Here is a 23,465-nt window from a genome sequence, read left to right on the forward strand (position 1 = left end):
TAAAACAAGTGTATGTTTAGGTTATTAAAGCAGTTTCAGATAATGGACCGGTGTAAAAAGTGTATTTAAGTTTTGAAGAGTTTATTAAATCAGTCAATTTTCCACTGATGCCTTTTCCAGGGGAACTGTGTGCTCAACAGTGTGTGCTCAACAAAAAAAACTTTTGTTGACCCAGAAACGTTTACAACTAAATGAGCAGTCATTTTCAAAACTTCAGACTGTACTAAAAACAGAACAGCAATTTGAAGTGTATTGTGTGATAAGTTCCTCTTGCCTACACATATAGTCATTTAGCAGACGCTCTTATCCAGAGTGTACACGGAATGCTTCCTGTTTAAAAAAATAAAAATAAACATTTAATTGCTTTTATTCAGGACTCACTTTTCTGAAATGAAGTCAAGCCAGGACTCAGGTGGACACACCTCGGTCTCTGTCTCAGAAGGATTCCTCCCTACTCTCTTGGGATGCGGACGTGGTTACGCCCTAACACGTGACCAGAATGCGCGAAGGCGGTTGGAAGGGAGGGCAGACGACCAGTAGTCTGCAGGGTTTAGCCGTACACCTCTTGACAACAAATTCACTCTGCAGTTCTTCAAGGATTGTGGATGAAATAACTCAGGGGAATTTCTTGGCATAAAGGTATTGCATGCATGCAACATTATTATATTGGCTTGCTGGCAAGTAGCAACTAGAACGTCTAGCTAGTTCTGTCTAGAATCACTTTAATCACAACTGAACTTCGAAATTGCTGCTGAGGAGTAAGTCAAATATAGTTATTATTCTCTAGAACGCTAGATCGGTGTATCGTGTAATAACATGATGGATAATAATGGGAAAACAATATCATTTTTGGTTATAGAAGCTAGCTGGCTAGCCTCTCTGTCTTTCGTGTGACGTAGAGCGAGCAAGCTTAGCTTGCCAGTGTGTTCGAGACAGCCAGCTGGGTTGACTGGCTATCTAATTTTTCAACTACGTTGCAAAGAAATTGGTACCGCAGCGTTTTGTGGTGAAAAGATATGCATGTTCATGTATTGAAGTGAACACAGGCCTTTTATTGCCGCAGTAGTTGATTTGCGTCCACGGGCACTAATTACATTATCCATCTGGTTAAGTGATGACAAGAAGTCAACTCAGCAGTCACCACGACCAAGATCATTTTCAAGCATAGTTGTCACCACATTGCAACACCATTGTCACAACTCTAACAAGGCATTATTATTTGAGTTTAATTGTAGATGAATGAACAACCATTCATGAGATGGGTAAATCCCAAGTTTAGACTTAAGCTATCTGAAGCAATTTCGTCCTTTTACTGTTTTTGCAGAAACTCTAAATCCTCTTGTTATAATAAACTCAGTCTTTGTTTCCTTAATACTTTCCACCTTTTACAATGTGCAGTGTGAATGAAATGGTTCTTTAAAAAAACTTTTTTATTTATTTTTATGTTGTCCATCAGTTGCCATGAGCAGTGAGCTGAATGTGCCCATGGGCTCCCCCACCCCAGGGAACTCAGAACGGGTTCAAGATGGCGGGGGGATGGACTACAGAGACTGGGTGCGGCGCAGTTACCTGGAGCTGGTCACCTCCAACCACCACTCGGTGCAGGCCTTGTCCTGGAGAAAGCTGTACTTGAGCAGGGCCAAGCTGAAAGCCTCCAGCCGGACGTCAGCTTTGCTCTCGGGTTTCGCCATGGTGAGTCACTTAAATTTTCTCAGAGATATTCCTACAGATATGTAGATAGGCTCTGTCATCAATAGCTGTACTCTGTCCGGCAGTTTTTCCTAAAACAAACATATTAACCTTTGTTTAATTTCAAAGCATTTCCTGGGGGTTTCTCAAGTAAACAAACAAACAAACAAACTACATTCTTCATTCTTCCTATCATAATTCTCACAGGAAAAGCTTCCGCCATCTCCCCCCCCCCCCCCCCGCCCCCCTGCTATTAATAGCATGTGAACCAATGGACAAATAAATAACGCCTTTCAGATTTATGCCTGCTCAGTCGAAGATGGTTGCTGTGATGTTTTCAGGTGGCTGAGCGGTGGCTGAGCGGTGGCTGAGCGGTTAGGGAATCGGGCTAGTAATCTGAAGGTTGCCAGTTCGATTCCCGGCCGTGCCAAATGACGTGTTCTTGGGCAAGGCACTTCACCCTACTTGCCTCGGGGAAATGTCCCTGTACTTACTGTAAGTCGCTCGGGATAAGAGCGTCTACTAAATGATTAAATGTCAAATGTAAATGTTTTGGTTTGTGTGCTGATCTAGGTGGCCATGGTTGAAGTCCAGTTGGAGATGCAGTACAACTACCCGCGCTTCCTCCTTATCTCCTTCAGCGTGTGCACCACAGTGCTGGTGGCTGTGCACCTGTTCGCCCTGCTCATAAGTACCTGCATTCTGCCCAACGTGGAAGCGGTTAGCAACATCCACAACCTCAACTCGGTGAGCGAGTCCCCCCATGAACGCATGCACCACTATATCGAGCTGGCCTGGGGCTTCTCCACAGCCCTGGGCATCCTCCTCTTCCTGGCTGAGGTGGTGCTCCTCTGCTGGATCAAGTTTCTGCCCGTGGACTCTGGAGGTGCCAACCAGGTTGCCGTGGCAGCCGCCGAGCTCGCGCTGGCCAAGATGAATTGCAGCTCCACCGGTGGTGGGGTCAAGCCCCCTAAGCCGACCACCGTTCCAGGGAACAGCGGCTGGCAGGCAGCACTGGCCTCTACCATTATCATGGTGCCTGTGGGGGTGATCTTTGTGGTGTTCACCATTCACTTCTACCGCTCGCTGGTGCGCCACAAGACGGAGCGCCACAACCAGGAGATTGAGGAATTGCATAAGATCAAGGTGCAGCTGGATGGGCACGAGAGGGGGCTACAAGCTGTGTGATTTAGCTGTTTGGTTTGCTTTGCTCTTATAGCCTTTGAGCATTGTGGTGAGCTCCTCGTGAATCAATAGGTGGAAGGTGTTCTTTCTCCCCTATCTAACTAAGCCCTCTTTTCCTCCTCCACATCCGGTCTAATCATTGTTATTGGCTTCCTCAAGCCTCAGAGCTCCACCTACTGTGTGGAAGGTTGAAGAATGAACAGACATGAAATGGGTGGCTTGGATAACATTGTCTTGACTGTGTGAAAGGTGTCCGATTTTGTATGTTGATGCTAATAGAAAGGAATACTTATTCTTTACAATAGCAAAAATAGTCCCATCACCCAAGGGTGTTTACAGGCCTTTTTAAGGGCGTTTTTTTATTGTCTGCAGTCCCCTTTCATTAGTGCCATTACCACTTTATAGCTTTATTGCCATGATACAGGAAGTGTTGGAGATTAGAATGTCTAACCACCATATGTGCAAACAGGGCTGTGTTAGTACATGCTACCACCCCGGGGGTCACACATTTGGGTGAAATTGATATGTTACTTTTGACTACTCTGACAATGCACCAGGAAGTGTGTTGTCAGATGGACCACACACCAGGTTTCACTTGTGTGTGAAACTTGTTTCAAAGAAACATTGTAATCATTGTTACAGGCCAGAAGGCTGTCATTTCCTGCTTTCAAAAACAACGTTTGTACAGTGTAAATGAGACCCACTGGTGTCCAGATTAGTGTGGAACACGGTGCCTCTTGGGGTTCCAGGGCTCCTCAGGCCTCAAAGCCCCTATTGTCAAAAACCTTTACTGTAAATGATCTTCACAATGCCAAACACTTTCTTGCCATCAGCATGGCCATTCAAAGCAAGCAATGTCTCTGCTCACCGTGTGTTGTTTAGGTTACTTACATTTGCCCATAATGGGACAATATAAAAATGTGTCAAATATAATCCAGTGTATCTTATAGCTAATAGTTTCAGATTTGTGCATCCCTTTTTCTTCGTGAAAACCTTGATAAGCACATTACATTACTCCTTATACTTATTAAAAATAATTGTTTTCAAATGTAAATGTTTACAAAATGTCAATTGCAGTAGAGAGGGTGTTTGTATTAACCTGGGATAAATATAATTTGCCCCATTACTTTTTATATAAAAATAAATAAAAAAGGGTTAGAATGTTACTATAATATATTGTTGGAATGGGGGCTGGTGAGCTTGACTTAAAACGGCCTGCTGAGTATTTAAAATATCAAAGCTTTGTGAAGACAAGTGGAGAGGTATTGTCAGCATGGATTAAGTTGTCAGTTCTCTTGAATAAATATTTATCCGCTTCAAAAAGACAGGAAGATAACAACATTCCAAGACAAGTTCTCTGACCAAGAATTGACTATTTTCTTTATTTCACTGTGTTGAGAAAATACATAAGTGCACTTGTAGTTTAGTTCTGAAAGGAGTGTTGAAAGCTGAATGTCTGTAAGCTTGTTTTGGCTGTAACACAATGTTTTAAGTCTTACTGTTTGGTCAACGATTGTGTATGCAGTGATTAGTTTGAGTAACTCTTGGGAAGATCATTCTACACAAATGTAGTATTCAGAGTAGGATACATACTGTTTCTTTGACCAAACAGACCATTTTTATATGTTGACAATACCGGTGCAGAACACAAACATTGTATTGGAAAGAAAATGTAATTTTGTGTTATGTTTTTGATAAAGAAAATGAGCTTGTCATTTATTTTGGATAATAACACAGAAGTATGTTATCTGATTCAGTGTATGTTTAAGGCTTTGTATGCGTGGTTTATTGTTCTGTGAAATGGCATGTATTTTCATACCTTGTCTGAAGTGTAGTCTCGTGGCAAATAAACACATTTTATTTTGTTTATTTCTATGCCCCACAATGTGTATGTTGTCTCTATTCTTATAAACGGAATATACTGTAAATTGATATTTTCACTATGCTCAAGTTTCTTGTTCATATTCCCCTAGTTGAGTGGAACTGTCACTTGTCACTGGTCTCCCATTCTGGGTGACCAAAGTGTGACCATCTCCTTGGTGACCAGTGTAGGTTTAATTATGATCACCTCGAGTCTTGTATGCTTGGGCCTAGTTTGAATAGTCTTATTTGAATGCATCCACCTCTTGAGTTGAAGAGGGCTGGTGTTTCAGGTTCATTTGACTTCTGTAACTAAAGGACATTGGAGTTACTGTCACATTCCAATGATGTTAGTGCAGTCAATAATTCAAGAGTGGGAGGAAGCATGTTCTTTAAAGTGTTAGAACCAGACACTTGTGATTTGTTATTAGGGTTTCCAGTTTTCACACCAATTACACACAGCTGTGTGAGAGCACTGTGGTAATTGGTCAATTGAGATTGAGCGTGCCATATATAGTAGCCAATGAGAAAGGTCCTGGAGACCAATTATACAATTAAGTGCTTTGCCAATATAAAAAGCTTGCTCTTTCAAGTATAATCACACAAACAACATTTCTGACAAGAGGTGACAAAGACAAGGTAACCCATGCTTATCTTGATATATATTTTCTGCATTGTCTTTCCAGTCTAGCACATTTTTTTAATAATCAACCAATGGTAAAAGAAACTGTCCTTCATGTGTTTAGTTTTAAGACATTGCTGAATAATATAACACAGCTATGATGATTCAAGAACAAACTGACTTGGTAGTGATACCTCTGGGTGTCTCTGACTAAGGCATGATCAGTTTTAATCTTCTCGCTGAGCTGTGAGGTTATATTGACCGAGGATGCTAATGGTGACTTCTTCAGTCAAAACAAATGTCAGATATGCTCACATAAGCAGCCCATATGGCCCTCACAAATGTAGCACTCATAGGCACAGAATGTTCTGTGATCCTGTTTTTCCCCAAACATCCCATTTTCTTATGTTCTGACCTTTTTTTTATAAAGCTAGATAAAAGTTGACTAGTCAACAGTGCTACTTTTCTCACTAGTGGTTCAGCCAGTTGGGAGAGGATAGATTTGTCTTGACATGAGGCCCATCACTTAAGGCTCAGCCCCTGCCCTAAGGACCTGCCTTGGCTCTATGTTTAGACTCCTGGCCTACGTTGTTAAGCAGCTTTGGTGCAGCAGTGTGGGTGTTTTCCCATCGCACAGTCTCATATTTGCTGTACTCTGGCCAGGCCATGGCAGATCACATTCAACTGAATCGGCATGCAGGTCATGACCTCATGCTAAATATAATATCTGCAGAGTACTTAAGGGACATCTAGCTCCCTGTGATGCATGTAGCTTTAGGATTTTTGCCTTTCAGTACCTGATGCTGATGGCAGGTCAGATCACTGTAAACTAATGAAATCTGGTCTCCCGTTTTTTAAACTTGCTGTATCTGTAATTCTATATTTAAATTCTGACTTCAGGTGCTCCCGTCGCTGAGGGACTTAAATGGAAAAGGCAAGTTCCAATGACGAGGGAAATGTGTTGAAGATGGGATTCATGCAAAAATATGCACATTGCTTGAATGGCTTTCAGGTGTAATGCACACCCAAATAAAGGTTTAATTCTGAAAACCACTTGTCCTTCCATGGGTAGCTCACGCTTAAAGTATGCGTGGCTTCATAAACATCCAACTCCATTTGTTGTTTGGCTAGGCCTCCTCGAGGGCTACATACTGAATGTTCACATTTGAACTGGAGGCAGTTTCCTACAGTGTGGGAAAATATTCTGCAGAACTTCCCCTGTACCACAAGTCCAAAACATTGCTTTGTTTCTTCACGGTTTTATAGAAAAATCGAAACTACATGATCAATGTGCTGAGGACAAAGAATTAGAATTGCATAATTAGTCAGTATTATTACTTGTGTCTGGGTAGACGAGAACACCAGCTGACTAACATGGCACTTGCTGCTTTCTGTAACACTTGCTGATTTCACCTTTTACAATCACAATTACTAAGAAATGGAAAGGCAGCCATCTTTTGAATCCCCCTCTGATGCGTTTCCCATGTCTAGCTCTCAGGAGAGTAAATCTTGATGAGATGCTGGAGTTCAGTGGGGTAACCAGTCATGGGACACCTCATGTTTGCCTTGACGTAGACATAGATGCAACGGTAACAAAACACAAAGCCGGAGGTGGAGAGAACCGTGTCGTTGGTGCGGCACTTGCGACACAGCGGGCACACTTTGCTGTGTTTGGATGCATGATCCTGCAGGTGGACGGGAGGGGGCGGCGTGGGCAGGGTGGTCAAGCTCTTCATGGTGCTCTGGTTCTCTGAGGAATACCACCACTCCAGGAACTGTAGGAAGAACACCCCCATGGAGAGGCTTGAGGAGAGGGACACGGCCACACCTCCAACCACGGTTGACGTCAGCTTCCGTAGCCTATCACCGATACTGCAAGAAAGATTCACCGTTAGTAGTGGCAATATATTAAGCACACGGGTCAGGTATACATTTGGTAATACTTCAATCTCACCTTGACCCAACGCCTGCAGATGGTGTTGCTGGTTTGAGGTCCATGTTCCTGATGTCATGTCCTGTGAGGTGAGCCAGTTGGACTCCAGCCAGCCACAGAAATGGTGAATGTGTCCTTGCGCGACCAAACACGTATAAGAGCTGTTGGCAGAAGACCCAGCTGTCCCAAGCCATGCTGACGTAAGGGTACACGGCCAGGAAAGCCCTGTACATCCTCTGCATGCGGGACTGTGGCAGACGGATGGAGAATTCATCCTCGTCCCTCTGCTTCGCCAACACTTGTTCCAGTTTGGCCCGCAGGTACGGCACGAGAGCCAGCAGAAGCAGCGAGCGCCAGTGGGATTTGCCTCCAAGTCCCAAGTGAGCGGGCTTCTCGCTTCCCGAAGAGGAGGCGCGCTTCAAGCTGTAGAAGTTCTCTGAGAAGGAACCGCTTGTCCGTGACAGAAAATGGTGCTGAAGCAAAAGGTCGAGAACGACGTAAATCTCGTCGAATCTCCTCAGGAGGAATCCGTAGCGTGAGGGATTGGACTCAGCCAGTACCTGCAACAGATGTGTGATACTGATGAATAAACAAAGGCAATTTCAGGAGGGTCATCCAAATCTGGTGCATACTCACTACTTTCCCACAGGTCATTAAATTACACCTTTGAGACCTTTAGAGTGTGTCTGTACTTGCCATAGCTACTTTGATATACTTTCTATGTTCAATATGTGTATGTCGCTTTGGAAAGAAGCATCCACTCAATGGAATGGAATGTAAACTACATTATCTGTTTTGAGTTGGATCTAAAAGGTGAAGCTTATAGAAGCAAGTGGGTTCATTTCCAAATATTATCATAAGTGGTGCTTCACTACCAACAAGTTGATAATACATTCTAGTCTAGATTATCTATTTGGTTATCAAACATCTATTACAGCTAGCTCGTCATCTTTCTAGTTCCAAGAAGTGGTTAAGCTGCCAACCTTCACAGCGTGGCGCAAAGCTGGTCTCACAGCACCCATCAGGGACTCCTGCGCGAGAACTTCGAATATGGATGGTCTATCATCTGCAGCTGCAGTGGTCAAATGTGCCCCACGCTCAGCCATGGCGGCAGACCGGTCCAACAGTATTAAATAAAACACGTAGGTATTACCTAGCCACCGATTTTAGAATTCACAGATGCAGTCAAGCTAGCTAATGTTACTACAAACTCTTCTTAGCTAGTATGTTAATGCATTGTACGTCGTTAGCTAGCATGATAACGTTTATAGAAAATTAAGCAATGACGGAAGTTGGCTGGTTATGCATATTACCCAACATTTACGATCAATAACAGTACTCTAGTGTTATTTAGGAGCATTCCCTGGCATTACTTCGTTGCTGGTGTTTATAAAATGAATCACTTCTTGTCAAAACCACAGTGCTTCCTAAAGAAGTACTTCCTGGTCATCCTTATTTCAAAATAAAGGTGCTTTAAAGGGTAGGCTATGCATTTTGGCCATCTGTCCCTCAAAAACCTTTTATATAAATAATAATCCAACTGACCGATTTCATTGTCAGTGTAAAATACTGATAATACGGGCATTGACTAATGAATAACAAAAAGAACCACGGATAGTTTCTACAAATTTAAAAGACACTGAGGGTTTGTTACACCTCAATGTGTTTTGCATATACTCTGAAATGCATTGTTTCTCAAAGGATGGGCGGGGTTACATGCCAGCAACACTGTATTCATCAGTCCCCCTTCAAAAACACACTAAAGATGTTTCATACATACCCCATTTTTTCCCGAGTTTATACCTCCAGCACAGGGTCAACTCTTTCTGTGACCACTGACTGCTGCACTCGTGCAGTTCCACAAATAATACACCAGATGGCACTACAGTTACATTTACTGTTTGTTGTATACGAAATCGAGGGACACAGAAAGACGTACACTATGTTACGAATAGATTGTGAGGTCAGGTTGTTTATTCACAAAGTACACTTCCAGAGGAAACTCAAATGAAATTAAATATACAAAAAAATCAGTTAAACACAAAGTGATAAAAAGGTAGCCATTGTTCATTGCACTCAATACCATACATTTGTTTTATATTATTACAGTATATCGTCGTTTTGATCACGTTGACTGCAAATCTGTTGTTTTTTATTACTGTCGGACCAGACCAGAGTATCAAACGGCAGATGATCAGAGTTGATATGACTCACTGTTGACTTCTGAATCTAAGGACATTTGTATTGCATGCTCAGAGATACTGTGTATATGTGTGTTTGTGCCGTTTCTAAGAAACAGAGATACGAGATCCCTCTATCTTCCCTCCTTCTGCAGCATGCAGTCCTTTTTAAGAAACACTTTATGAACCAGACAAATTGGAACCAAAAGGGAAAATATTATCACAGCTTCCAGTTCCATCTATGCATCTGGCTCTTTCGCTGTATCCCCCAATAATTTATCACATTACTCAAACTATGAGAGTATGTCTCCTTATGAGCCCCCTTTCTACCTCTCTCCCCACCCCCACTCTGCTCTCTGCACTGTACATGCCTCAACCCACCTCACCCTCCCTTTCATTCTTTCTTTCTCAATCTCTCTTTTTTCCATGTCCCTCGCCTCTTGCTCTGTAACTTCATGTTGAACAGCTTAGCCTACACTCAATTTGAATAATGTACGAGCCAAATCTTGGCAGGAGACCACTGACACTCCTCCTCTTTCCTCCTCTCTCTCCCCCTTCTCCCCCTTAAGTCAGAGTTGAGCTGTGAGTTCAGAATCAGTGAGAATTTCCTGTCAGAGAGACTTGTTAACAACACTCCAGCAAAGTAAGAACTCCCTCCCTCTGCACGACCACTTTCATTCCTCAACTGTTTTATTTTTGAAATGTTTCAAATGTTAATTTGTCTTCTTTTTATCTTTTTTTATGTGACAATATCTCATGCAAGCATAGAGAGAGATTCCTCCAAATGACCCCTCAGTGACCACCAGCAGACTGCAGCATGGTATGAGGACGGAGAATTGTATTTCCTTAAACCTTATGATGTAAAGATAGCAGGTACAGGAGCTCTATACAGCTCTAACCAGAACAAATCTGGGTTTAGTACACACACAGTCCTCTGGTGAATAAATCTGTCTTTAGGGCAAATTAGGATTTTCAAATTAAACTGTGCTTTATTCAAAATCAGTCCATAATCAAAAATATAAAATACAAAAATACTGAACTCTAAAAACATGGCCAAAAATGAGATCATCTGCATCTTAACGCATTACACTTATCCATCAAATATTGACAAGTATTATGCAGTATTCTGAGCCCTATCTCAATGGAATGTACGATTTGCTGTGTACTCTATGTGTCTTTGTTCAACTTGTCTTGTCACATCCAAAATAAAACAATTCTACAATGTTTTACAGACTTGGGTCATTATGTTTATCTGTGTTTGTACGTGCAAGTTTGTATGCATAGAGATCTGTGCAGTGTCTCAGTTTTGTTTTTCTTTCTGGTCTATGTATTGGTCCAGTTTGGTTCCGATAATGTTCTGGTAGCATCTCTCCCGATTGTTCAGGTTAGCAGACGAAACTTCTCCCCTATCGGCCGTGAGAATCCTCAGGATGAAACTGAGCTTGGCCGTGTTCACTTCAGGATCTGACGTTGTTGACCGTAGCCTGTCATGCCAGCCTGAGAGGCTCCCTTGTTTGTTCCCATCTGCAGGCCGATGACGTTCTTGCCCCCGCTTAGCTGTTCCTCAGAGAAATCCCGCCTGTTCTCCTGGGACTTCCTGCACACAAGCACACACACAAATACATGAATCCTAAGCTCAGTTTTGTGGCAGGACATATCTCAGTATTAGGACAATGGAGGGAGCATTCCAGTCAAGACAAGGGCCGGGACTCACTTGTGGAACCAGCTGGGGTCACCGCGGTAATGGCCGTCGTCCCTGGTGACAGCCAGACTGCCCAGAGCCATCAGGGTCCTCTGGACTGCAGCCAGGTCCTTCCCTGCAGACACACAGAGACGGACAAGCAGACAAGATCAGCGTCACATTAGCACAATGCACACCCAGACACAGTCCCAGGGCCGAGGGAGGGGGATAGGAACCGAGAATGACTCACCCTCCCAGAGGTCAACGGTTTGAAACATGTCAGTCTTGGTGACCCCATACTTCTCAGCGGCATGGAGGAACTGAGAGATCTGCTCCATCTGCTTGAAGGCCATGCCTGAGGGCTGCAACTTCTTGATGGGCTTATTGTCCTCGTACAGACTGTTGATGAGTGCACTCAGGATCTGGAAGAGAGGGAGACAATCAGTATTTTATTTGCTTTGACACACACACACACACAAACTCACACCCAAGTCACCATCAGATGGACAGACACTCACACATCCATCCTTGAGCCAGTTCTGGAAGCCGGTTTTGCCCTCCTCTGGCCGGCCCACTCCAGAACCACACTGGGCTATGATCCACTCGTTCAGCCTCTCCTCCAGCTCCGGGTCGTACTTCTTGTCTATCTTGCTTTGTACCTCGCGGCTCAATCCATAGGAGGGACCTTTGTTTGCCATGGCTGGTCCTGAAGAGAAAGAGGTCATGGGTCACATAGGCAGCATGTATCACAGTGAACTTACACAACGTATGTGACTCAGTAGGTTGAGGCATCCATGAACATTGAGGCTGTTCGTATGTCTCATTGGCAATGTGACTCTTACTGCTCTCTCAGTATTGTTGAGAGAGGGACATGCACCCAACAGATGGAACAGAACTCCCGTTCAGGTCCATATTTTATATCCACACCCAGACAACTGGCCCACAGTCAACACAAATAGGCCTGTAATCAGAGTCTCCTGATCCATGTGCATGTGTGTGTCAGCATAAACAGAAGAAAATCTATGCACAATTAAGTGTATCAGGCCCACGTGACTGCTGTTCCATAAAGTGGACGGACATGTCATTGAGTTTGTTCTTTTTTTATAGAAGTTCATAAGTTCAATCCTTCAAGCTTCCCATAGCTTAATGCGGAAATTGGGGGTTATGCATTCTACAGAGAACAATGGCACAGACTCTGATTTCCTGCTGTTATTTCACTTGTCCAGTACACTGGACAAGTGCATGCATACAGACCACTACCTAGTAGAATGAGTCCCTCAGGGAAAACCAGTCAGATGAAGAATCAGAAGGATAACGAGTCAGAACTTCACCAAGGTTAGTGAACCTGACCCTGAGGTACCCAGAGTTAGCTATGCAACATCCTGTTTGTTCTTTCATTTTGTCCCTTCCTTCCTTCCTCTTGTTGATGTATGAAGCCACTGCAACACAGATGACCCAAGAAGACGACTCTGTTTGGAGACTGTACTGTTGGTAGCAAACCCATGGACACCGTTAAATAAATGTCCAGATACAAGTCATCAAATCATTTGGAAAATAACCACAACAACAGCCAGTAGGCATCGTTTTAAAAGGGGCATTGTCTGTGTTTGTATCCTGTACAGTTGACTGTGACACTGTACAGGAAGGCATGTTTTTACAAATTGAGAACATGCAGGTACATGTTTCTTAATACCTGGTCTGGAAAGTAAAGTTAGGAGAGCGCTCTGACAGACCATACTATCTAGTTGGTAGAGAGGGTATTCTATTCTTAAGCATCTCAATACCTTGCTTCCTGTATTTGTGCAGAGTAAGAAAAAAACATTCTTTCTGAGAAAACGGTAAGTCCCTGGCCTTAGCAACAACACACACATACACACACACACACACACACGCACACACACACACACACACACACACACTAAAACTCCATGTGGTAGTGTCGAGTGCACCTCTTCTATTTCTCTCCCAACAAAGGGGATGTTGCAACGTGTTTTTGTGACCAGGTCACATGCTTCAATCTTGATTCTGTGTTTTGATTGATTGTGTGTTAGTTTAAGTGTCAGTTGTTACTATGAAAACATAGTGCTTCCTCATTCTTTATATTGCCTTGTTTAGTAACTGGCTCTTAACACTGGCGCCAACTTCATGTCCCAGAGTTCCCTCTCTGTGGCAGTAGGACAGCAGTTCTGTGGGGCTGCAGAAGAGGGCTGCATTGTTCTGTCTACCAGCCAAATTGTGTCACAACTGGAGACAGTTTGTAACAACAGACAGATTAGAACAACAATCATCATAATTAACGTCATAAATTCCCAAACCAGCTCTGACCAATCTGAATGTCTGTTTCTCAAACTGAGCATCTGTCTTGGAGGAGTCCTGCCATGCCCACAGAACCTCTGCATACAGACGCACATCCCTGACTGGATCAGGCCTTATCTTACTGGGAACAGCAATGAGGGGTCAGGGGGCTTGACCTTTGCCCCTACCTTGAAGTTCCATAACAGTAGCTGCATGGAATACTCCGGATGAAAATCATTGGCTCTGTAGTCACTCTGACTTCAAACTATAGTTTGAATGTAAATAGCAGTATTAAGAACAAGTATTTCCCTATGCTACGTGCGGTTTTATAGATCTGTTTACAGCACTTCCTTGTAAGGGAGGATGGGAGGGGGTGTGGGGAGGGGGACATAACCCGTGATCGTGTTAGCAGGAGGGGGACAGGAGGGAGTGGCTCGGACCTGTTGTATCCTGACTGCACTGAGCAGTTCAGACAGGAAGGCCTGCTGGGACAAGCCCTCAATTCTCTCTGACAGACTACTGAGACTCTTGTCAGCTGTTAGACTTTGTTTGGCCGGCTCTCACCACAGCCCATTCATTAATATAACGTGACACTATAACACAGGCAAAATGGCTGGACGTTTGAGCCTGTTATTGCAATTCCACCAACACATACGCAGTGTAAAAGGATGAAGCCACGGATGTGAAACAGCTGTTTCACAATCTCAGGGTTACGAAAAGCATTGAAAAAGATCAAACAGTATGTTCTTTAGAGATTTTTTGAAGCATATCCCAAAGTAATGTTTTTTCTGTTCTTTTTTCAACCCACTGAATGTACCCTTATCTTGCACTATAAACATGCCAAAAACGTTTTCCAAATCCCTAGAACATACACAGTTTCACTCCCCCAGATACATGGAGGATGTGTACCGGGGTACGTGTGTGTAGTAAATTAGGAGGGACCACATACAGTTTATTACACAACACTGACCACATGTTGACTTGCCTTGTCTCCATTTCAAATATATAACACATTTATCATGGGCAGCACCCTGTAACTTTCCATCAATCTGTCTCCCTGTTCGTGGGGCTGTCGGTCAGAAGGAGAGTATGAGAGGGTGTGCTGGGAGTAGAATGAGATAAGAAGCAGGATCTGATAAAGAGTAGGATCTGATAGTGACTCAGTGGTCACAGTGAGAGGGGAACAGAGCAGTCATTCAGACAGAAACCGAGAGAAGGGAAAAACCTGTGACAAATGTGACTTTATTAAATTTTCCTGGAATTAATGAATGATGTGCCTTCCATGTGCCATGCAGTGACAGATTAATGTGCACTTGTGTGTTAGGATAGAGAAAGTGGCCAAAAGCGGTCAAATGTGTTCAATAGGTTGTATCAGGTTCCCTCTCTCATTCAGTCTTACCACATACCTGGACTCTAAGCTACAGAGAAGCACTTAAAACAGATGCCAGACCAGAACTTAACGCGACACCATTTTGAGAATGTTTGATAAACCAGGAAATTGAAATTGTAAATGGTTACTCGAGATGGCTACCAGAGGACAACACTTCACGACAAGGTGCCCGCAGTACACGTCAAACAGATCAAAGACAAGTGGACAAGTACAGTGCATACTTACAGTGTTTGCTTGAGAGCTGTCGAAGGTGAGATGAGTGCAGGTGGCTGTTTCAGTCTGTTGCCCTCCAAATGCTCCCTTTCACAACAAAGTACAGTCTGCCTGCTCGTAGGGAGTGCCTGCTGGAAAAGAACAAACACACAGAGAGAGAGAGAGAGAGAGAGAGAGAGAGAGAGAGAGAGAGAGAGGAGGAGGAGAGGAAATAAGGGGAGGAAACCACAGCCCTAAAAGGATGTGTCCCTTTTTTTTTCTCTTCTTTCTTTTTTCTATATCGATGGGCTGCTAGTCATCTTGTTTCATTCTATGACACACCCTTTTCCTCTCTCTCTTTTCCCCTGTTTAAGTGTGGCTCCTTATTTGGGAGCAGGATAGAGAGAGGGCATGTTTCCAAAAGGGCTTGGTTGGTCAGCTAAAGGAATTCTCCAAATATCTCCCTTTACCACTCAGTTTTTGAGGGGGAAGGAGGAGGAAGGGGGGGGGGAGGGGGGGGGGGGGTTGAGGGGGTGGTGGCTTTTGGGGCGGGGGGTTTGAATGAGAGGGACATGCATAATTAGAGATGCCATGGAATCCCCAGTAGATGGCAGATTGCATAGTGCCTGTGTAGAAATGTTGTGGTATTTGTGGTCAGGAAAAAAGACCTTCATAGAGAGAAATGTGAAGCAGCCTTGGAATGCTGTGCTTCCCCACTCTGAAAGGTACTCTCAAAACAGAACTGAGGAAGAATGGGAGAGGGGCCAATGCGTGAGGGGAACACTTGTTTTCAGTTATTTCAGTGTAGATGCTAAAACTGTCCTGTGACATATAACTTAACTCCTTCCACTTTTAGTGAACTTGCAAACATGGACACCCCATGCCCCATCCCCATAGTCCTAGTATGACATCGCTGTACAGAACCCCCCACTCCCCAATCATGAAGGGAGTGTCATTTCCAGGGAGGTCACTGAGGTAGACCATTGACCTCAGAGATGACATCATTCTAAGGTTCTGGCGATGTGTGAAGTAATAGTAGCTAAGCCATGTGGGTCATTCAAGTGTTGCGTCAAAGCGTTGCGCAATGTTCTCCCACTTGCCAGTCAGCTGGTCTGTGAAGGGAGGAACATTACTGGTTCTAATCACACAGATTTGCATCACAGAGCATGCACATCTTCCAAAGGAGTTTCGTCAGCAACCTGGGGGGTGTGGTGGGTGTAGCTTTCATGTTCAGTCTGAAGGGGTGGAGACAGGAAGGGGTGGGGGCAGGAAGGGGTGGGGGATAGGTATCAACTGTTCATCAGGCAAAATGATGGGGGAGAAATGGAGAGAGAGAAAGAGAGTCGGAGGAAAAGAGAGTGTGACAACAGCTCTGTTAGTTTGACATAAATCAGATACTCCCGATGTCAAATGTGTTTGATCACGTGTGCCTTATCTAGAGCTCTTTACTGTTAGGCCTCCTGGATTAACTTGTCACTCTCTGGGACATACCCCACCTGAGCGCTGTAGCTGAGAGAAGCACGTCTCATCTTAACTCATCATCACTTAGTCTAAATTAGTACCAAGCCCACAATAATCACATTTGATTACATTTTGCATACCTTTAAGAGTCCCATTGAGCTATCCCTTTAGTCAGGGATAGCAAGGTGATATGCTGACTGAGCAGTCTGATGCATCCAAGACTAATGGGCTGTTTAAGATTAAACAGGGGGATATAGTTGTAAAGATAGTGTAGTCAGGACATGGTGTAAATGAGATAATGTTAAGATATGCCCAAACGTTCATAACAAATCTTGATTTACTGAGGACATTGTGTCCTAAGTTTTAGCTGTAAAAGAATGCAAAGGGGCTTTTCAAAATACTTTATTCCCCTCCCCCACAAGAACTACAAAATGCATTTACTCAGATTATGACTGTCTAGGATCAGAGACCAAATGGATGTGTGTGGTGATGGCTGGCCTGTGTGTCTCTGTGGCTTAGCCCTGGGCCTCACCAGGGTACAGCATGTAGCCAGAGAACCTGTTCCGGCCCATGGCGTCTCCACAAAGCTGCCGTCCCGGCAACAGGTCCACGTAAACCTGGCCTCCCCTCTCCAGGGCCAGCAGCACGGTCTGGGTGGCGCTGTCCTCCGAGTCCTCCCTGTTGTCCTCCCACGTGGACGCCATCACCTCGCCGTTCCTCATCAGCTGCACCTGGTAGTACAGCCTGTCGTTGGCGCTCGGCTCCTTGGAGTAGGCCGTGAAGCTGAAGGAGTACAGGCCGGCGTGAGGGGCCGTGAACACCCCTGTTGACACACAGGGACAGACCGGTAAACATTCGATCCCAGACTGGAGAATCTGTGTCATGTAGAATGGAGGTGTTAAGTGGACTGAGGTGAATGGTCTGTTTGTTTGTGTGTGTGCGTGTGTACCTAGGGCAGGGTTGTAGCCGTTGCCATTGTTGAGAGAGATTACGCTGTAGGGAATGGGCATGTTCCGGTTGAAGGGGCCGTAGCACTGGTTGCCCGGGGCTCTGGAGGAACTGAAAGCCACGCCCATCCCCTCTGTTAGAGGACAAACAGACAGACAAACAGACACATACATAAACAAACAGAGTTTAAAAAAAAAACATTAAAACATTTCAGCTTCAGCAGGTTTTCTCTGTCCCTCACCTGTGGCCTGCTGGACGTGATAGTCCAGCCGGGACAGGCCGCTCCACAGGTCGGTCATGCGCTGGAAGACCAGCTCCTCCAGCTTGTGGAACTGCCCTGAGGCACAGCAGCAGCCTCGCTGGCGGGTGAACGCACACTCACAGTCCCAGGAGCCACAGGGCAGGACCCCCTCCAACTCTCCTGACGCACCACAGGGGAGGGATTGCACATGAGAACCTTCTAGATGTGTGCGGTCGTTATTCACAGATGCACACTCGCTGGGTGCACTAACGTGTTAGAGAAGGAGAATGATGGCAGAGTTTAGATGCGCTCTGTCCTACATGTGGAAATGGTTGAGCGGCAGTACCTGCTGCTTCTCTCAGAGTTGAGGCCTGGACTCTGAAGTTGAGACACAGCACCCCCAAGAGGAGCAGATGAGACACTGCAGCTTGCATGTCAGTACTGGGGATCTGTACAGATAAATACTGGAACATTCTGGCCTGTTAACCTCTGGGCTTACAGCCAACAAAATGATCATTTGACATCCGTAGAACTGTATCTACTAATACCAAAGTTGCCATGTCAACAATAATTAAATCATATGAGAGATTAGACTTAATTTCAATTGACTGTAGATTGTTAATATTCAACAAAGGCTTCCTTCGATGGTTTGGCAAATAAAACATTTACATTTACATTACATTTATTTAGCAGACGCTTTTATCCAGAGATAGGCTGGATAAAAGCTACCCGGGCTATGGATTATGCATTTTTTGTCCTAACAACTAATATTATATTGTACTCACTGTGACAGCAACAGAAAGCTCTCCTCTGGTTTGGATCCTATGAAAGCTCCAACGTGTGCACTCACATACAGGTCAACATTTACAGGCTCCAAAACCAACAGGTAGACAGAAGGTACTTCAGACAAGTCAACCCAGAGAGGGATAGGATGTGCCAAGTCGGCTAGCACACTGACGTCTTCATGGTCTTCCAAGTGAGTTTTATTGCATTTAGACCTAGTTATGTACCAGCACAATTCCTCCGTTCCCCTCCCACATGTTCCCCACATCCGAGGTCCCTGGGCTGGACAATTCAATTTCAATTTAATTCAATTCAAGTTTATTGTCATATGTACAGGATACACAAGTATACAAGTACAATGAAAAGCTTTGTGCCACTGAGCTACCTACAACAGTGAAGTTTTTGATAATAAAATAGATAGTAGCGGACAATAATAAAATAAAAGATAAAAGATAAGATAATAAAAGACACCTGAGCCAGGCGCGCTGCTGATCAACCCAGTTTAGATGGAAAATCATGCGAGCTCCAGGTGTGTGTTATTAGGGCAGTGGTGTCAGGTGGACAGATAGGGATCAGTGGGCTTGGTGAGTAGAAGCTGTAGAGGGAGGGTGGGGTGGGGGTGAGGTCACCTGCTTGCTCCACTGTCCCAAAGCTACAGACCTTCAATGGGATGGAGATAAAAGAGAGGCCTATTTTAGTCTTGTCAGAGGAGATCAGGGGGATTCCCTCTTCTGTGGTCTGTTCTCTCAGGAGAGCGCAGGCAACTGTGTGTGTATTTACAGTGTATATGCCTGCTGAAAGAGAGAGAGAGAGAGGGAGAGGGAGAGAGAGGTAGATAGAGGGAGAGAAAGAGAGAGAGAGATCATTGCAGGGACCACTGTCATTTCATCCAGTTTGGAGTGGCTTTGTCTCGTAGGCAAAAGTTGAGCGATTTACAAACAAGGCAAGGCAAGGCAAGTTTATTTATATAGCACAAGTCATACACCGTGGTAATTCAATGTGCTTCACATAAGTACACAACAATGTGCTTCACATACATAAATACACAATGGTAATACAATGTGCTTCATATAAATAAAAGCAAAAAAAAACAGGAACTAGTATGAGCTGATGGTCACTGACATCCAGCATGTCACAGTAACTGTAATCCTGACCCCACCCCTCCCCCGAGAATCCAGAAGGTCAGAGAACGGGAGGGAACTGCTCTCCTTTCCATGGTTTTACGACACAACACTCACAAAAGCCATATCTTAACTATCTCACGCTCATGTAACATAACACCCTCAAAAACAACTGCAGCTATGAGCTGGTTGAAGCAATGTGTATAAGACGCATGGTAAAGATGTTCTGCCCTGGCAGATAAAGGCTGCATAGAACAGGGGCTATTATTCTCCCTGGGTCAACCAGGGATGTCATGAGTGCTACATTACAAGGTGTGCATTAGTACATTACATTTAGTCATTTAGCAGACGCTCTTATCCAGAGCAAAGTACAGGGACATTCTCCCCGAGGCAAGTAGGGTGAAGTGCCTTGCCCAAGGACACAACGTCATTTGGCACAGCCGGGAACCAACAACCTTCTGATTAATAGCCGACTCCCTAACCGCTCAGCCATCTGACCCTGTGTGACACACACAGTAGACTCTGTAGGCCTGTTCAGTGCACCGGATGTTTGGTGTGGTTCAGATCTCAGCTCATGTGATTAATAGAAGATTGATCTGAAATACATAGAGGCTTATAAATCTATGTTGTCTTGTGAGTTCAGTTAATTTCATTCTGAAAGTATTTTCTCATTGTAGAAGTGAAACTGTGATTTCAGTGGATGAATTAGTCCATTTCTAATCAAACAACAACTTACTTACGGATGTAACTGTTCAGACGTTTCCTTAAAAAAAGGTTATAAAAACATCTTCCAATTTGTGGATTGGGGAAGTGTGTTATAGTCTAAATGACTGGTGATGAACGACAAACATGGTCTTCATTGTACTGATTTATTTAAAGGTTTACATACAATATTCAGATCTCCATATTAGAGGGAGACAGAGAAGTGTTTAATACAAAACACTCAGTGATAACGGAGAACATTCCGGGAGTAGACACTGGAGGACTGTCAGGATCAGTCTCTATACTCAAGTACAACAATCCATCAACTCCATTGTGTTCAGAGGAGAGGGGTGGAGAGAACAGCCCTCATCCACTGTACATTCTCTCTTTATTTGGTGATAACAAGCCAAGCGCTAATCGTGCAACCTATTTATATTGTAGTTCATCGCATTCCCACAACTTTCTAGTCACTAAGCCGAGGGCGTCCTCTGAGAGGGCAGTGGATGGAAGCCGTGCATGATACCAGGGTGTCTGTGTTAGTAGCGATCTGAATAATAAGGCACAATGTGTGGTGGAGTAGTATAGAAACTGGTAAGGCAGGCTAGGGCCATGGAAGCAGAGGAACAGAGGGGCAGGGATGCAGGGGCAGGGGGGCAGGGATGCAGGGGGGTAGGGGGACAGGGGGGCAGGGGGACAGGGGGCAGGGAAGCAGGGGGACAGGGGGGCAGGGGGGCAGGGGGACAGGGGGGCAGGGGACAGGGGGGTAGGGGGACAGGGAGCAGGGATGCAGGGGGACAGGGGGGCAGGGGGACAGGGGGCAGGGATGCAGGGGGACAGGGGGGCAGGGGGGCAGGGGGACAGGGGGGCAGGGGACAGGGGGGCAGGGGGGCAGGGGGACAGGGGGGCAGGGGGGCAGGGGGACAGGGGGGCAGGGGACAGGGGGGTAGGGGGACAGGGAGCAGGGATGCAGGGGGACAGGGGGGCAGGGGGACAGGGGGCAGGGATGCAGGGGGACAGGGGGGCAGGGGGGCAGGGTCAGTAGTGTAGGTGTAGTAACTCAAAGTATATTAAGAAGTGAAGTCATTGACTTTGGCGGACAAATTATTTGGTCCCTATCAATGTATGGACCCCAGCACATTTTATAAGCTAATGCATCATAATGTAATTTATGAACATACCAATTCATTCTATGCAGTGTATACACAGCTCTAACTGACTGTACAGTATGTGGGGTGTTAATGGCTGGGTATGGGCATCTGCTATACACTATGCCTCCTTGACCTTGTCCTCATAGCTCCCTTGGCCCCTGTATGCACCCACATAGCCACTGGCGTCAGGGACTTCCTCTCGCCCAACCTTGCCCTTCCCCTTGCCTGTCTCGTCGAAACGCTCCTTGTGTGACCCGGTGAACTTTGACGTGTCCGTCAGCCTGTCCACCGCAGCCGCCTTCGCCACTTTCTGAGAAACAGAGCGAGACAGAGAAATGAGACAGAAACAACACACAAGACAGGAAAGGGGCAGATGAGAGTGTGTAGACTGTGAGACACCCACAGTGACGCCCGCGTTAGCAGGCTCCTTGCCAGCGATGAGGCCGTAGAGCTGCTGTAGCGCCTCCTCCTGGCCCTTCCCTTTAAAGCGCTTAGGAGCCAACTCCACCAGAGCCTGGCTGAACTGTTCAAACGTTATGACCCGGGCTGTCTTGGCCCTGACACAAACACGAAATCATTGTACACTGATGTCACTGTACCGAGAGATGAAATATAGATCTAATATGGAAAGAATTTGCAGTTTCTCACTTGACTTTACTGAAGACAATGTCCACATCGGTGGTGGTGACATTCTTGCCGTCGATGATGCGGCAGTCCTTACAGAGTTTGACAAAGTTTTTGCCGTTCATCTCCTTGCCGGTGGCCTTGGTGTCTCCGTGAACAGCAAACTTCTTGAATGAGGTCTCCACCTCTGCCACAGTTCCTGAGCCCTCTGCCATACTGGAAAACACACACAGAAGCATGAACGTCTGAGAACAGTTTTTCTAGCGAGAATAGTATGGTCCATTTAGAGAACAATCAAGAAAATGGAGGGTCCATTAGGATCTGTCTGGTAATGAAGGTAAGGTTTTCAGCACTGTGTTCTCTTGGCAACAAGCACACACACGTCAGAATGACTCCATTAGCAGGATTGATTCTTTGCCTCGTCAAGAAATAGCTGCTGTGCTTCTCACTTGAGAAAAACATGGACACACCCACATTCACCCCCACCCAAACCCTAACACACACTTACAGCCCAACACACACGCTCCATCCTCACCACATCCCAACACACCCTCTCATCCTCCCATACTCATCCATCTCAAACTGTTAAGGCTGGTCTAGCTACTCTCTGAGAGCCACTTGATTTAATAAGGGTATGTGATGGAGCCGTAGCTGGAAAGCAGCTTGTTGTTGGGTAGAAAGGTTTGAACAAACATTTAAAATCTCTGAACCATACTGCATGTTGTACTGCTCAATCCCATTTTGTATTCAAATGTGAAAATAACTTGAACTGGAATCCCAAATCCACGATTCCTAAAAACAAGAAAGTAGCTCTTAAGGGTAATTATCTGGATTATTCACCTAATATGACAAGATTTTCCATTGTATCTAACTGAAAGGTAACACATATCTATATCTATTCTCATATATACATAATAAAGTGAAGAATATTTTTGAAGTATACGTTTATGTCAAGAATGAGAACCAAACCATTACAACCTCATTTCCTTCAGTGTTTACTTCATTTGCTCGTCTATACTGCTGTGGACATTAGCTGATATGTACCTGTTAGGTGTTGGAAGGCTGAATGATGATGCCGTAGGGAGACCTGTGTGGATGCTGTGTCCTCCTCCTCCTCTTTACTTAGCCCCTCACCGTCCTTCACAATGATGAGAGAGAGATGGAGGGAGAAAGAGAGAGAGAAGGATGGAGAGCGGATAGGGAGGCAGAGTACCGACAAGCACAAGCTATGACATCATGTGCACCCTCCCCCCGGAGCGCACGCGCACTCGTTCATGCTTCCCCCCCCCTCCCTCCCTCCTTTTCCTCCTCATCCCTCCACCTCCCTCCTTTTCCTCCTCTCTCCCTCCCCTCGCCATCCTCCATGATTTAGGCCACAGCTGTGTGGGCCACACCCTGCCCTGTCTGTCT

The 23,465-nt window shown here is 45.1% G+C and overlaps 5 protein-coding genes and 1 non-coding gene across 7 annotated transcripts; 2 read left to right on the forward strand and 4 right to left on the reverse strand.

Annotated features, from left to right (window-relative positions):
- Positions 1-96: 96 nt before the first annotated feature.
- Positions 97-4,759, forward strand: orai2 (ORAI calcium release-activated calcium modulator 2). Of its 2 annotated transcripts, none has more exons than XM_062485368.1 (3): positions 97-758; positions 1,457-1,692; positions 2,263-4,759. In XM_062485368.1, the coding sequence occupies exons 2-3, from the start codon at positions 1,462-1,464 to the stop codon at positions 2,875-2,877; spliced, it is 846 nt and encodes a 281-aa protein (XP_062341352.1). In that variant the 5' UTR covers positions 97-758; positions 1,457-1,461; the 3' UTR covers positions 2,878-4,759. The 2 variants fall into 2 exon arrangements, with proteins under 2 accessions (XP_062341352.1, XP_062341351.1); XM_062485367.1 differs by having other exon boundaries at positions 97-639.
- Positions 4,760-5,509: 750 nt separating this feature from the next.
- LOC134040158 (Z30 small nucleolar RNA) lies at positions 5,510-5,603 on the forward strand. Its single transcript, XR_009932868.1, has one exon. It is a non-coding gene; the product is annotated as a Z30 small nucleolar RNA (small nucleolar RNA).
- A 779-nt stretch (positions 5,604-6,382) lies between these two features.
- On the reverse strand, positions 6,383-8,725 carry pex12 (peroxisomal biogenesis factor 12). Its single transcript, XM_062485365.1, has 3 exons — positions 8,273-8,725; positions 7,311-7,849; positions 6,383-7,228 (listed from the first exon to the last, which is right to left on the reverse strand). Exons 1-3 carry the CDS (start codon positions 8,393-8,395, stop codon positions 6,844-6,846), a joined length of 1,047 nt encoding a protein of 348 aa, XP_062341349.1. The 5' UTR covers positions 8,396-8,725; the 3' UTR covers positions 6,383-6,843.
- A 1,707-nt stretch (positions 8,726-10,432) lies between these two features.
- On the reverse strand, positions 10,433-15,222 carry LOC134039531 (transgelin-like). The gene is made up of 5 exons (XM_062485438.1): positions 15,061-15,222; positions 11,669-11,856; positions 11,401-11,572; positions 11,184-11,286; positions 10,433-11,066 (listed from the first exon to the last, which is right to left on the reverse strand). The coding sequence occupies exons 2-5, from the start codon at positions 11,846-11,848 to the stop codon at positions 10,922-10,924; spliced, it is 600 nt and encodes a 199-aa protein (XP_062341422.1). The 5' UTR covers positions 11,849-11,856; positions 15,061-15,222; the 3' UTR covers positions 10,433-10,921.
- A 1,655-nt stretch (positions 15,223-16,877) lies between these two features.
- On the reverse strand, positions 16,878-18,658 carry LOC134039530 (cerebellin-2-like). Its single transcript, XM_062485437.1, has 5 exons — positions 18,463-18,658; positions 18,024-18,141; positions 17,678-17,857; positions 17,438-17,569; positions 16,878-17,311 (listed from the first exon to the last, which is right to left on the reverse strand). The coding sequence occupies exons 2-5, from the start codon at positions 18,109-18,111 to the stop codon at positions 17,004-17,006; spliced, it is 708 nt and encodes a 235-aa protein (XP_062341421.1). The 5' UTR covers positions 18,112-18,141; positions 18,463-18,658; the 3' UTR covers positions 16,878-17,003.
- Positions 18,659-20,436: 1,778 nt separating this feature from the next.
- On the reverse strand, positions 20,437-23,291 carry tppp2 (tubulin polymerization-promoting protein family member 2). The gene is made up of 4 exons (XM_062485439.1): positions 23,100-23,291; positions 22,080-22,271; positions 21,835-21,988; positions 20,437-21,741 (listed from the first exon to the last, which is right to left on the reverse strand). Exons 2-4 carry the CDS (start codon positions 22,268-22,270, stop codon positions 21,550-21,552), a joined length of 537 nt encoding a protein of 178 aa, XP_062341423.1. The 5' UTR covers position 22,271; positions 23,100-23,291; the 3' UTR covers positions 20,437-21,549.
- Between the last annotated feature and the right edge of the window lie 174 nt (positions 23,292-23,465).

Source organism: Osmerus eperlanus, chromosome 19 (genome assembly GCF_963692335.1).
Source record: "Osmerus eperlanus chromosome 19, fOsmEpe2.1, whole genome shotgun sequence".
Lineage (NCBI taxonomy): Eukaryota > Metazoa > Chordata > Actinopteri > Osmeriformes > Osmeridae > Osmerus > Osmerus eperlanus.